General features: G+C 49.6%; 3 protein-coding genes across 3 annotated transcripts; 2 read left to right on the top strand and 1 right to left on the bottom strand.

The window, feature by feature from the left end:
• Positions 1–163: 163 nt before the first annotated feature.
• On the top strand, positions 164–5048 carry N7529_002195 (ubiquitin-binding serine/threonine protein kinase VPS15; the record flags this gene model as incomplete). The annotated part of the gene is given in 4 exon segments (XM_057237723.1): positions 164–377; positions 427–510; positions 614–1327; positions 1342–5048. The coding sequence occupies 4 exon segments, from the start codon at positions 164–166 to the stop codon at positions 5046–5048; spliced, it is 4719 nt and encodes a 1572-aa protein (XP_057100334.1).
• A 3262-nt stretch (positions 5049–8310) lies between these two features.
• Positions 8311–11136, top strand: N7529_002194 (DENN (AEX-3) domain protein; the record flags this gene model as incomplete). Its single annotated transcript, XM_057237722.1, has 2 exons — positions 8311–9717; positions 9778–11136. The coding sequence occupies 2 exons, from the start codon at positions 8311–8313 to the stop codon at positions 11134–11136; spliced, it is 2766 nt and encodes a 921-aa protein (XP_057100333.1).
• Positions 11137–11878: 742 nt separating this feature from the next.
• Positions 11879–13031, bottom strand: N7529_002193 (SDR family NAD(P)-dependent oxidoreductase; the record flags this gene model as incomplete). The annotated part of the gene is made up of 4 exons (XM_057237721.1): positions 11879–12335; positions 12394–12724; positions 12776–12807; positions 12907–13031. The coding sequence occupies 4 exons, from the start codon at positions 13029–13031 to the stop codon at positions 11879–11881; spliced, it is 945 nt and encodes a 314-aa protein (XP_057100332.1).
• Positions 13032–13469: the final 438 nt, after the last annotated feature.

Here is a 13469-nt window from a genome sequence, read left to right as displayed (position 1 = left end):
TTGCTGACCGCCTTTAGCACGTGTCGACGCGTCCAATGACTTCATCTCTCGACTTTCCTTATCGCAACAGATCGCAAAGCTCTTGGTAGAAATTCCATCCATTGTGCTTTGATCCCTGAATCCCTTTCTCTCTCCAGCAGGGAAATGAGGGGCAGTTGACACCATGGGACAAGGCTACTCCCTCACAACCCTGTCCGCGGGGTCGGCAGGCATCGATGTACCTGAGCTATCTGATCTGGTGTATGAAAAGTCCATGGGGGGTGGCAGATTCATGAAGAGCATCCGCGCAAGGCAACAAAATGGTCTTGTGTTTGTCAAGGTGATCATGAAGCCATTCCCAACCATGGAGCTCGAGTCATACATAACAGCAATTACGAGTACGTTAGGCTATTATCTACCATTTCAAGCTTCTGATGTTCTTTCTAGGGGAACGCAAACTATTAGCAGATGTACCAAATGCGTTGAGCTACCAGAGGATTCTCGAAACCGCCACAAGTGGATACCTAGTGCGTCAGTACATCCATAGCTCTCTCTATGACCGAATGAGGTATTTCTATCCCATCTGCATTTGCAAACGAAAACTGACAATCGCAAAGTACCCGGCCCTTTCTAGAACATATTGAAAAAAAGTGGATTGCATTCCAACTGCTATGTGCTCTTCGAGATTGCCATTCACTGGATATCTACCATGGTGATATCAAAACGGAAAATGTCCTGGTTACAGCCTGGAATTGGTTGTACATGTCTGATTTTTCGTCATCTTTTAAACCAACATTTCTCCCGGAGGATAATCCCGCGGACTTTTCTTTCTTCTTTGACATTTCCGGGAGGCGAACATGTTACTTGGCCCCCGAGCGTTTTTCGGTTGCTGGGGAAGAGCCCCGAGGGAGCGGTGTCAACTGGGCAATGGACATCTTCAGCGCTGGCTGTGTCATTGCGGAACTCTTCCTTGAGGCGCCAATCTTCAATCTGAGTCAAATGTACAAATATCGCAAAGGTGAATACAGTCCCGCGCACAGTCAACTGGCAAAGATCGAAGATCCAGACATTCGAGAGTTGATCCTGCATATGATTCAGCTGGAACCGGAGTCACGCTACTCTGCAGAGGAGTATCTCAACTTCTGGAAAGGAAAGGCATTTCCAGAATACTTCTACAGCTTTCTACACCAGTACATGTCTCTTATGACTGATCCCTCCTCTGGTCGACCAGACGTGGATCTAGAATCGGCCAACAGGGGGGAAGCAGACGAGCGAATTGAGCGAATTTATTTGGACTTCGACAAAGTATCTTATTTTCTCGGCTCCAATACTCGTGGAATTGGGGGGCGTCCAATGTCCCAGTCCCTAAATTGACCGGCAACACTTTGCCCGTGAGGCTTGATCTGCCGAGTGGCGAAACCCAAATATCAACAACACCGTCGCAGCCTGACGAGGGAGCTCTAATATTCCTAACACTTGTGGTTTCTAACTTGCGAAACACTGCCAAGGCATCAGCTAGAATCAAGGCCTGTGATATTCTCCTTGCCTTTGCAGAACGATTGTCGGATGAAGCTAAATTGGATCGAGTGCTCCCATACATCATGATTCTTCTGACTGATCGGACCGATACTGTCAAGGTCGCTGCGATTCGCTCCCTAACTCAATTACTAAAAATGGTCCAAGTGGTTTCTCCAGTCAATGCCTATCTGTTCTCTGAGTACATCTTCCCTCGGCTTCAGCCGTTTGTTGCCAACTCCAACAACAATCCAAGTGCCATGGTCCGTGCAGCGTATGCATCCTGCATTTCGTCTTTGGCTCAGTCGTCCTTGCGCTTTCTGGATATGATCCAAGCATTGCGTTCTGATACTCGTTTGGCTGCATTGATACCGGTCGGCTTTGAGCCCCGGTGGTCCGAGGATGCGACCTACCACAACCTCTATGACGTGGCTCGGGTCGACCTTTTGGAATACTTCGAAGTTCACACAAAGTCCCTCTTGACGGACACAGACGCATCAGTTCGGCGGGCCTTTCTGGGCTCTGTGTCTAGTCTCTGTGTGTTCTTTGGCAATCTCAAAACAAACGAGGTTGTTCTTAGCCACCTGAATACTTATTTGAACGATCCAGATTGGATCCTCAAATGTGCCTTTTTCGAGGCCGTGATAGGCGTTGCAGCCTATGTGGGAAGCCTCAATTTGGAGCTATACATACTCCCACTGATGGTTCAGTCCATGACTGAACCGGAGGAGTTCGTTGTTGAAAGAGTGCTTCGCTCTCTAGCAGATATGGCTGACTTGGGCTTGTTCCAGCGATCAACAACGTGGGATCTTCTCCATACCACTGTAGGATTCCTGGTGCATCCAAATATGTGGATTCGGGAGGCTGCAGTCAAATTCGTGGTGAATTCTGCCAGATTTCTATCAACGGCGGACATTCACTCCATCCTGACACCCATCATCCGGCCTTTCCTGAAAATTAAGATCGTTGATTTTTCTGAGCTCAAAATTCTCGATGCGCTCAAACGACCAATATCGAGAAATGTGTATGATATGGCCTTTGTTTGGGCTTCCAAAAACGACAGAGGTATTTTCTGGAAATCATCAAGTCGACAAGGCATGTTCGCCTTGTCTGAGCCTAGTGCTTTCAGTTCCCGCGTAGGACAGCGAGATCCATCTTTTACTATGGCCGCCCAATCAAAAAACGAAGAGGACGAGCAATGGTTAAGCCGGTTGAGAAATCTAGGGATGAATACTGAGGATGAACTCAAATTTCTCGCGCTCAAAGACTATATATGGAGGGTCTCGTTGCGGCAGTCGAGGGAATCCGATGGACAAGCCTCTGTCCCTTCAAACGATATTGTCAGTTTGACACAACATGGCATCAAGCCTCAGACTGTTTTCTTTGACAAAGAACTTAAGGACCAGCCGCGGAGAACCTCTTTGGATGGATATGAGGGTAATCTTCTAGATGATGCAAGGCCGAGAACTATCGCAGACGCTTTGCTCGATGCCTCTACAACCATCGAGCGGACACCTAGTCTTCATCGCAAGCACTTGCGCTCAAAGAGCCAAGCCTCAAAAGATCAAAGGCGATTCTCGGGAATTCCTATCATAGATGGAGGGGATGATTCTTCCCCATTGTCATCATCTCCAGTGGCATCGTCGCCTGCTACAAGAGCGAGCTCTCGCCCATTATCCCCTCCAAGCTCAGATACTGATCGAAAACTTTCCAGTCGCGGACCCAGTCCTGGCCAAGATGGATCATCGACACCAACAAACGCAGAGACAAGAAGTCTAGTTGATCGGGTTCATAAAAAGCCCAGTGCGATGAATTTGATGAATCGCAAGGACAATGGCAAAGCCTACGCGGAGACAGGCACCAGCTCTGCGAATGCCTTTGGCAAGGTCGACGCACCCGTTCAAAAAGGGGGAACGCTCCAACCATCTACATCCTTACTCCCATCCGAACGTAAAACTCAAACGATATCGCAAAAGTACCGGGCCCACCATTCGTATGTGGGCAATGACCCTGCCGTTCTGCGACTGTTAGACAACGTCTTTGAAGAAAATTACCCGACAGATCTATTCGATCTAGGACCGTATGTGAAAGAAGTTGATACCCGACAACCGATTCGCAGCGCCACAGATCAAGAGCCAAACAAGATCTGGAGGCCTGAAGGGAATCTGGTCGCGACTTTTGGTGAGCACAGTGCGCCAATCAATCGTGTCGTTGTCGCGCCAGATCATTCTTTCTTCGCCACTGCTTCCGATGATAGTACTGTGAAGATCTGGGATACCACTCGTCTGGAACGAAACCTGACTCCTCGGTCTCGCCAGACTCACCGTCATGCGCCAGGCTCGCGGGTTAAAGCCCTGACCTTTGTGGAAAATACCTACACTTTCGTCAGTGCGGCTACTGACGGTAGCGTTCATGCTGTCCGAGTCGACTATCAGAAAGTCAGTCAGACAGCCGTCCGATATGGCAAGCTTCAAATCGTTCGCGAATATCAACTCCCCACAGCTAAGGACGGCACCCTAGAGTACGCGGTTTGGATGGAGCATTTCCGCGATGAAGGGCAGTCCACCTTGGCTCTTGCGACTAACAATTGTCGCATTATCGCCCTGGATATGAAGACGATGCTGCCAATCTACACGCTAGAAAATCCCGTCCACCACGGAACCCTGACAACATTCTGCTGCGACCGAAGACATCACTGGCTACTGGTCGGCACCACCCACGGAGTCCTCGACCTTTGGGACCTGCGCTTCCGCGTGCGTCTAAAGGCATGGGGTCTCCCAGGTTGGGGCGCTATTAACCGCATCCAACTTCATCCGGTCAAGGCACGTGGACGCTGGGTCTGCGTCTCCAGTAGCGGCAGCCACGGTAACGAAATCACAGTCTGGGACATTGAAAAGTTCCGCTGTCGCGAAGTTTACCAGGCGACCCCACTCGGTGTCGGCAACAATGGCCCCAATGGAGCTCATCCTTCCCGCGCCCCTTATCCAGCGCACATCGTGCCAAGTGACTACGAAGCATGGCGGGTTGACGGTGACAGACCGGAGGGAATGCTGAGTCGATTTGCCTCGAACAGCACCGACCCAGGCAATTCTTCGAATCCGGCTGGTGATCGGCCGGGCATTTGGGCCTTCACTACTGGTCTCAATGCCCCTGACGAGGATAAGGACTCCAGCACCAAATGTGGGTACATCATATCCGCTGGATGCGACCGGAAGATCCGCTTCTGGGACCTTGCTCGGCCGGATCTATCGTCCATAGTTAGTGGTCTGGATGTTGTCTCGGATGGAAGTGCCAGCGGCAAACCGCACTATGAACAGTCTCAGCCCGGTCCCAATCTCCTGGTTACTACCGAGCGCCTCCCGAGTTCGTCTGGTGGCTCGAGGGATACTAGGAAGGGGGCTAGTCGACCACCCCGTAGTACGGTCATTAGTCTGCAGCAGCAGATGCTTTTGAAGAGTCATCTGGATATTGTTCAGGATGTGGCGGTTTTGCGTGTCCCATATGGTATGGTGGTTAGTGTTGACCGGGCTGGGATGGTTTATATTTTTTCTTAGCCCTTGTATGATATTCCTTCAGTTTGAGTGATATCAGATTTTATGACAGCATCCATGGATGGTTTTCAGTCCACTCGTTATGGCTTTATGCTCTTGTAGGAATTATGTCCGGTCTTTTTATGACTAGTTCGTTGTTAAAAATGGCAGTACTATGGGGAACTATATATTGACACTTAATATCTAGCCCCTGCCCCTTTTGAGCCCTGGAGGGAATACTAAACCTCACACACGCAAAGTCCTGTTGATCACAGATTTTATCTATGGTTCTATGTTTGGTAAGATAGAGAACAGCCATCAGAGATCTCCTGCGAAGTGACTATACTACGTTGTATAACTATTATGATGGTAGATACAGTATTGTATAATAATGAGGCAATCTCTGGACCAAATCCTGTGACCAGGTACCTGAAGGTGGCGTACCGGATACCCCGGCCCACGAGGTTCTCAGGGTAGCAACCAAGGTACTGGGTACGACCCCTGTCGGTACAATTAGCAAGTGTTGGGGAGAGCTGTGCTGTGGGTCAAAGCCCACGCAGACGAAACACTGGTGGATTTTAGAGTCGATCGGCAGTCTAGTCACCTTGAACGGGCTTAGAGCAGGAATTTTTTTGTGTATGTATTACAAGAGTCTGTATTTTATGTAGACCGGACTAAAAAATTTTATACAGATACAGATACAGATAACCATGATGGTTTTATGACTGGGGAGAGATGGAGATGGTGGAAGAAGGAAGCACAAGGGGAGGGGGTTTATACTCGACTACATCGTACCTGCTCAATAACTCATAGGCACAATATACCGCACATTGTTTTCCAAGATTGTACTAAAGTACTCCATATTGATACACAATCCATGGATTGAGGTGTATTAAGGTGGTCAGAATAACATAAGCTTGCATCGGTGTTTGGCGGTAGAGTGACTGCAATTGTTCCGATCTTGATTATCAATTCCTCCGGGGCTCCCGGGCTGCCGATGGCGTTTATAGGCTTCAGAAACCCTTGGACTGTTTGTTTCTTTTCTCCATAAATTGTCAATGAGAAGGTACACAGACCACACTTTCCCCACGATCGGAAATCAACTCCCTTTTTCATCACTGCAACATTGTACGGTAGTATTCGACCAGCTAGCAGTAGCACACAAAGGAGCTCGAAATCGCAACCAAGCACCGCTTCCTAGCGATATAATGCCTGAGTGCCAATCTTGGAATCCCAGTAACAAATATTATGCTGTCCTGAGCCAAGTCGGGGCTTTTTTTTGCACATCTCGGCTGATAATCGGTAGACCTTGACTCGATCTACCCAGCAATCTTGTTTAATTTCTTTAGGTTTAATTTTTTTGGACAAAATCTAGATCATTGCTGAATCATTGGTCAAAATAAACGAAAACTTTCTCTTATCATGGCATGAGTAGTAAGTAGTTCCATGGCCACTCATAAGCATATTGAACACACTCGAACTTCTCCTATAATATGGTACATCTGTAAGCTTACATTGAGTTAAACTACGGTACCAAGATGAGGTGTTCGCCACTCGATCAGATAAACCATCATTGGCCTGAACCATTTTTGTAGTATCCACGGCGTTCTCCGTTCTTGTGTGTGTAGTGGATCCAGCTCGGGTCCTTACATTCCAGATCGAACATAGTGGATGGGCGTCCCGTTTTTACCAATGACATCGACTCCGAACCTTGGTTCGAACCTTGGAAAGTCGCGCACCGAGGGTCGAAAATGGGATCTCCGTCGAAAATTCCAGACTAAGTGCTTTGACGGGTCTAGTCATTGGCTCAAAGAGTTTTTGACGGCTTGACATGAGTGGTGGAGACCTGGTAAGATGGAAAAGAAGGAATGTGTTGGTATACATACTTAAGTATATAGTTATCAGGTATACAGTCCGTAATTTAAGGATACACGAAACATTTGTGGTCAATTATTACTGCCAATTCGGTTGTTTAATATTAACAGTCAGACCTACGGTGTAAATTATTCAGGGGTAAAAAGTTCTGCAGCACACGGGCCAAGATCTAACAACAAATCTCTTTTCTCTCAAGTGGATACAGCGTAGACGGAAGACCAGGGGAATCCACCACTTACGCCAAGTCCGGGTATCCAGACGGGATGGGATAACTTTTGATCCCAGTCGCTTCGATCGGGGGTTTCCAAATGAAATCTGTGGATCGGCCCTGCAACCGTTCTCTAGCTAGGGATCCCAGTCACCAGTTACATTATTGTATCAGTGCGTGCATCTGCGAGGATTGGTACAGTATTTGTCAGAATTAGAAGTGGCCAGGTGGTTGGGAGGAGAATTGAACGGCTCTCCTAACTGCTTGCATTATGTTGTACTGCATGACGATACTACTACATGGAAGTAGGGAAGATTTGAATGAATTAATACATACATATGTACTCCGTACATACATACATATTGTACTCAGCACACATGTATACTGTTACACTCGTGGACTTCGATAGAATGGCGTTGTAGTACAAAGTTTAAAAAGTGAAACGAAGCGGGATTTAGGATCTATCAGAAAAAGAGCAAGCGAACCCTAACGGTGAAAACGGCCTAGACGTATCAGTCTGAGTTATCACAATGAAATGTATACACTGTACTCCGTACTTGGAAGTACCTACAGTAGATTCAATATACATACATATGTATTGTTCTCCTACGGAATGCATACTTATCGAGTATATGGAGTACAACTGTGTACAAGCATAAAGCCCTGCATACAAACTAAGATGAAACAAGACATTTATTCAACAGGCCTAGTATTATGGATGTTAATACCTTTTTAATACCTAGAATTATACGGAGTAATATATCAAATACACCAAATACAACAGATAATTCTCCTGAAGCTCCCCGTAAAAAGCCTTTAATTAAAGTGGAGAGTCCTTCTCCTCGACGAACCCCCTTTGGCCTTAGCTTCGGTGCTACTCATTTCTCTCCTATTTGCCCCCTAAACCACTTCCTCTTGGACTTCTCAGGCTTTTTCTGCGTAATTTACTCGCTTCATATCTGTATGGCGGGTGCAAGTCTGATTCAGTAATATTGAAGTTTCACTTCCACTCTCTCACACTCACTCTCACTCTCTCCCCCCGATATCTATCTCTCCTCCCACATTGGTCTGGGTAAACCCTCCTTTTGAATTCGCACTGAAAGCAGTGCTTTGAATATCCTCGCGACCAATTCAAGAGGAATTCAAATCCTTCCACCAGACTCAATTCGAATATTATATATACACGAACGACACAAAATCACAATGGGCAGCTCTTTGCGAGACAGAGCATTCCCTGTCCGGCCACAAACTCGGGATCGGGAAAGGCCTATAACACGCGGCGAAGGGGAAAATTCGCTGGTCGTTCCTAGCCGCACGTCGTCGCTGCATTCGCGCATTACTCAACCCATCCCATCCACACTCAGCGTTAAGCCTACCCAACGGACACCAAAAACACTCACCCATGCCTACATGGTATGCGGTGTGGGCCGTGAACCCTCACAATGGGTGAAGGCCCCCGCCCCCGATCAGGGTAAGATTGGCCACATGAAGGGGGCCGTCGGCCAATTCTGGCTCCCCGAGATTCTGGGTAGCAGCCCACGACTCGAGCAGGACAATGAAATCGCACGAGCCCTGCACTCGGCCATGAGGGCTTGTTTCCCTCACGACGTGGAGATTTGCACTGGTAAGAGCCAGCCTCACTGTGCACACCACGCGTTCGTGTTGCAGCAAGACTCCTCTCACACTCTGTACGGTATCGCGCTGCGCGTTTGGTCCCGTGCTGACGAGAAACGCGCGGAGACAATCCGGGAGCTGCGCAAGAAGACGGAGCCGGACTTCTACGACAACCCCGATGAGACTTACTGGATTCCTTACTGCCTCAGCTTTCTTTCCCGGTATCCTCTCTACGACCTGCTAGGTGATTACCTCCGTGGCATGTGGATTCACTGGAATAAGGCCACAAACCTGTTCCACGCCGAGGAGGTCTCCCGCATCCTCAGCTTCCCTGCCCCTCGTCTGAATGACTTGGTCCGCATTGACATGAAGGATTACGCTCTCTGCTACCAATTCCCCTCATCGCCAACCGGTTTCCAGAACTTTGCTATGTGGCCATTGTTCACTTGTCTCTCGATTCCCAACATCGTTGGCGTGATCGAGGCCGCTGTTTCGCCTACACGCCGCATCATCTTTGTCAGCCACTACCCGGCCATGCTGACCGTCGCGGCTGAGACCATCCGCTACTGCGTTCGCGTCTACGAGTGGAGTGGTCTCTACGTGCCCGTTGTGCATGCCCGCCACGTCAAGGAGCTGATCCAGGAGCCTGGTCCTTACATTCTCGGTGTCACCGCTGAGTGCCGTACCCTGTTCAACGCCCCCTCCGATGCGCTCGTCGTCGACTTGGACCGCAACTTCGTCCTCACATCCAGCCCTCCGAATGTACTCAACCAGGGCCAACGCACCAAGTTCATCACTCGTATGACCCAATCACTGAACGGCGATGTCTCTCCTTCTGGTGTGCCTGCGCACCTGCGCACCGCGTATGCCGGCGGCAAGCTTATCCCCGCTGGCCAGATCATTGTTATGAGAGGCGAGGTTGAAAGCGTTGAGGAGCCTCAATGGTGGAATCAGGACGCTGTCATGGGTGTCATGGACCACGTTTGCGAGAAGCTGGTAGGTTCTCCCACTCCCAAAGTCACTAACAATCTCGAAACTAATAATGGTTTGCAATAGGGCCGTAACACCGGTATGAAGGCCATATTCGGTGGCGCCGTCAAGAAGCCCCTGATGACCAAGGTCTCGATGCGTCACCTCAACGAGATCGTTCGTGAGCGTAACCAGTACTCCCGTGACGCTATGGAGGCGTGGCAGGACTTCATCAACCTCAAGGGACGAATGGACACCGAGCTTAGCAAGGTCACCAAGCGCAACAACTTCCTCGTCGAGGAGCTCGAGACCTGGAAACAGCAGTTCCTCAAATTCCAGGCCTTTGCCGAGCAGCTCACCAAGGAGACCTCCGAGCTCAAGGTCAAGATCGAGAACCACAAGCGCGAGAACCGCCGCCTCACTGGTCTTATCGACCAGCAGAAGGATGACGTTGCTCGTCTCACTCTGCGCCTGTCTGGTACTGAGAAGCAGCGTGACGATGCCCTCGAGGCCCTCGTTCTCCAGCAGGAGATTGCCGAGGAGCTCGAGCGCGAGCGCAAGCGTAACCAGAAGGAGATCTCCGCCCTCTCGCACACTAACTCGACTCTCGCTCGCGAGCGTGAGGACGCCCAGCGCGTGGTCATGCACCTGCGCAGCCTCATCAACGGCCAGAGCCACCACATGGAGCACATCGTCCGGTCCATTGGCAGCCGGTCGGAGATTACTGAAATGGTCGAGCAGGGCTACGAGGACGCTCCCGAGGAGCAGAGGGAGGAGGTGTCAGGCGTTGAGTCGAAGGAGTCCGTCAAGTCTGTCAAAGAGGTCACTGGTCACAAATCTTTGGTAAATGACATGAGCCCCGAGTTGGAGCAGCATTTGCTGAACCTCGGCAAGGATCACAAGACCCTTGCTCGTCTGAGCATCACAGATGTCGCAGACCGCTATCTGCGCGACAAAACAGATGCCATTGCAGATATCATCCGCAGCATCAGCGACCAGTGTGCCGCCGCTGTCGAAGGCCTGCACCTCGCCCAAGACGCCGAGGACGAGGAAGAATCCGACCACTCCAAGCTCCACCAGAACGACCGCCTGGCCTCAAACTACGACACCGAGGAGGGCCGCTCTACCCGTGCCGCTAGCGAAGTCAGCGACGCCGACAACAGCTCCCTTCACCCGGATAACCGCCACTCCAGTATTCCCCCTACCCCGGATCTGGTCCACAACCGCTCCAGCACTTCCATGTCCATGGTTAGCAGCTCGACTTTCCCCGAGCGATCAAGTCAGCAGTATGGCCCTGGCGATTTCCCCACCCGGATCGTTGAGGATGATGATGAGCACGCTCACGAAACTGAAAACGTCGACGATCAGCAGACCGAGACTGGCACTCTGTCCAAACAAGCTAGTGAGGATCTGATGCGCCCCACTACCGCCCGGGTCATCTCCTAGTTTTTCATCAGCTATTCAATCTAGATGATGCAACGCTTGACTGAGACGAACTTGTTTTGTGCTTTTCTCTTCTCTGTCTATTCCTTTTCTCCTTCTTTTGCTTTCGTCTGGCGTGACCATCCTTTTTGTCTCCTTGTGTGCTGTCTCTTGAATAAGCACATACGCTCTGGTTGTCTGGCGTAGCTGTTCCTTTCTTCCTTTCGTCGTGTCGACTTTTGATACTCCCTATATCCCCTTGACCATCTATCTGCCTTCTTGTCCAATAATTCTGGTCAATTTTGCCTTCCCGGGAATTTTCCCCAATCTTTGCCCTGTTCTCCCCCCGAAGAATTCCTTGTCTATTTGCTACATGTCGTGCCGTCTGGGATGGAACGGCTTTTTGGACTTTCTAGCTCACATCTCGACTTGATCGAGTGAGCCCTTCACTCTGCACCACAATCCGCGCTGTCAGCGGATATTTCCTTTTATTTGTTGTATGCCTACTTATGTCATACATATCTCCTTTTTCTCATCTACAATCCTTGATCTGGATTTTACTAGTCTACCAGGGTTAACATAGCTCCCTGCCGTACCCGAAAATGGATTCTGTGAATTTGAACTTAATCATCAGTCAGTGCCAGTAACAAGACTTAGAATCTTCTAATCATGAAGTCAGGTCCCGCGGGATGGAATGAAAGTCCACATGCTAATCATGAACTATGTAAAATAATACAACCCGGTCCAGTCTTTTCGTAGGATCCTCTCAAGCAAGCTTCCCAGGAACAAATGGATGTCCAGCACTCAGTCCACCACAGACAGCCCAAGCCTGTCCATTAACATAGCTACTCTCATCACTACCAAGGAACAGCGCAACACGCGCGACCTCATCAGCAACAGCACCCCGCTGCAATGGGTTCAACTGCCCGACCTTGCGCTCCGTGCCGCGCTCTCGCGCTCGGTCGAACACACTCTGCGTCATGCCTGTTTCGATAAGACCGGGGCAAATCGCGTTGATCCGAATGCCTGTTCCAGCAAGCTGGTACGAGACGGTCTGCGCAATGGAGACAACCGCTGCCTTTGAGGCTGAGTAATCCGTTGACCCGGCGTTGGACCGGATTCCTGCTACCGAAGCGGTGCCAATAATTGAGCCGCCTGGGTACGGCTTCGATGCAGATGTGATTTTCATAGCCGGAGCCGCGTGCTTAGCGGCCAGAAAGACGCTAAATAGATTAATTGATTAGTCGGACTGCTAACGTTCTTTGGGATCAATTGACGTACCCGAGAGCATTTACTCGCATCGTCTCTAAGAAATCATCGCCCGCAACTTCGGTAAAAATCTTATTTTGGCCTGAGATGCCTGCATTGGCGAAAAAGATATCTAGTCGGCCGTATTGGCTTATTGCCTCATCAATGACAGCGGTCAGGGCCTTTTCATCGGCTGCGTCGAATGATCGGACGTGGACATCCACGTTGGGGTAGAGGGACTTCATCTCTCGCTTGTGTGTCTCCAGATGGTTGTCAGCGAAGTCGCAGATGTAGACTGCTTTTGCGCCATTATTGGCATATTGGTGCGCACTGGCACGACCAATTCCATTCGGTGAGTTGGCACCTGTAGTACAATTAGATTTTGGCTTGTTAACTAGCACTGGGGCTTACTGACCAGTCACGATAACCACCTTGTCCTTTACCCGGCTGCAAGAGTCAGGGTTAGTTACGCTTTAGACCTCTAATTTAGACATCACGAGAGACTGCCTGGGCCATTGCGAAACTTCGGAACTCAATATTACTTACGGTCCTGCGGAATCAGAGGCAATATGGCGGATCTGAGGGATATCCTCGAAGGTGCCCTCGGAGGGAATGCCCTCAACAAGCTGCTTGCTGAGGGCCTGAAGACGCTGGTTTGCTGCTCCAGACATGATGTATAGGTTCAGAAAGATTCGGAAATATTCAAAGAAATATATATCAAAAGAAGAGCAAGACTAGAAGTATGGAACAACTCAATAATAGCTTCAATCGCGGCAGCTTTGTAGTTTATAGCAGCAGCAGCTTTCCCCACTATGTCGGTTATGCGGAGAGCCGAGGCTCCCAAGGCGGTGTAGGACATAGCTTAGTCACCTTTATAGATGTAATTGAAATCACATGACCGCTTATCGGTAGTTCAAACGTCATGTGCACAGAAGTGTATCAAAGCTTGCCTTTGTGTGTGTTTCAGACCGCAAAATCTTTGTTCTTGGTTTCCTATGCTTTTGTTGGTCCCTAAAATAGGTTATTCAGGGTTGACATCGGTGCTTACCCCTGAAAGTCACAGCCGATCTCCCTTCATTCCCACTGATCCACAGATAACTACAAAGGGA

Source organism: Penicillium soppii (genome assembly GCF_028829465.1).
Source record: "Penicillium soppii strain IBT 18220 chromosome Unknown utg000003l, whole genome shotgun sequence".
In the NCBI taxonomy this organism is placed as follows: domain Eukaryota; kingdom Fungi; phylum Ascomycota; class Eurotiomycetes; order Eurotiales; family Aspergillaceae; genus Penicillium; species Penicillium soppii.
Note: the sequence above shows the minus strand (reverse complement) of the source record. Positions and strands in the feature narration are given on the sequence as shown.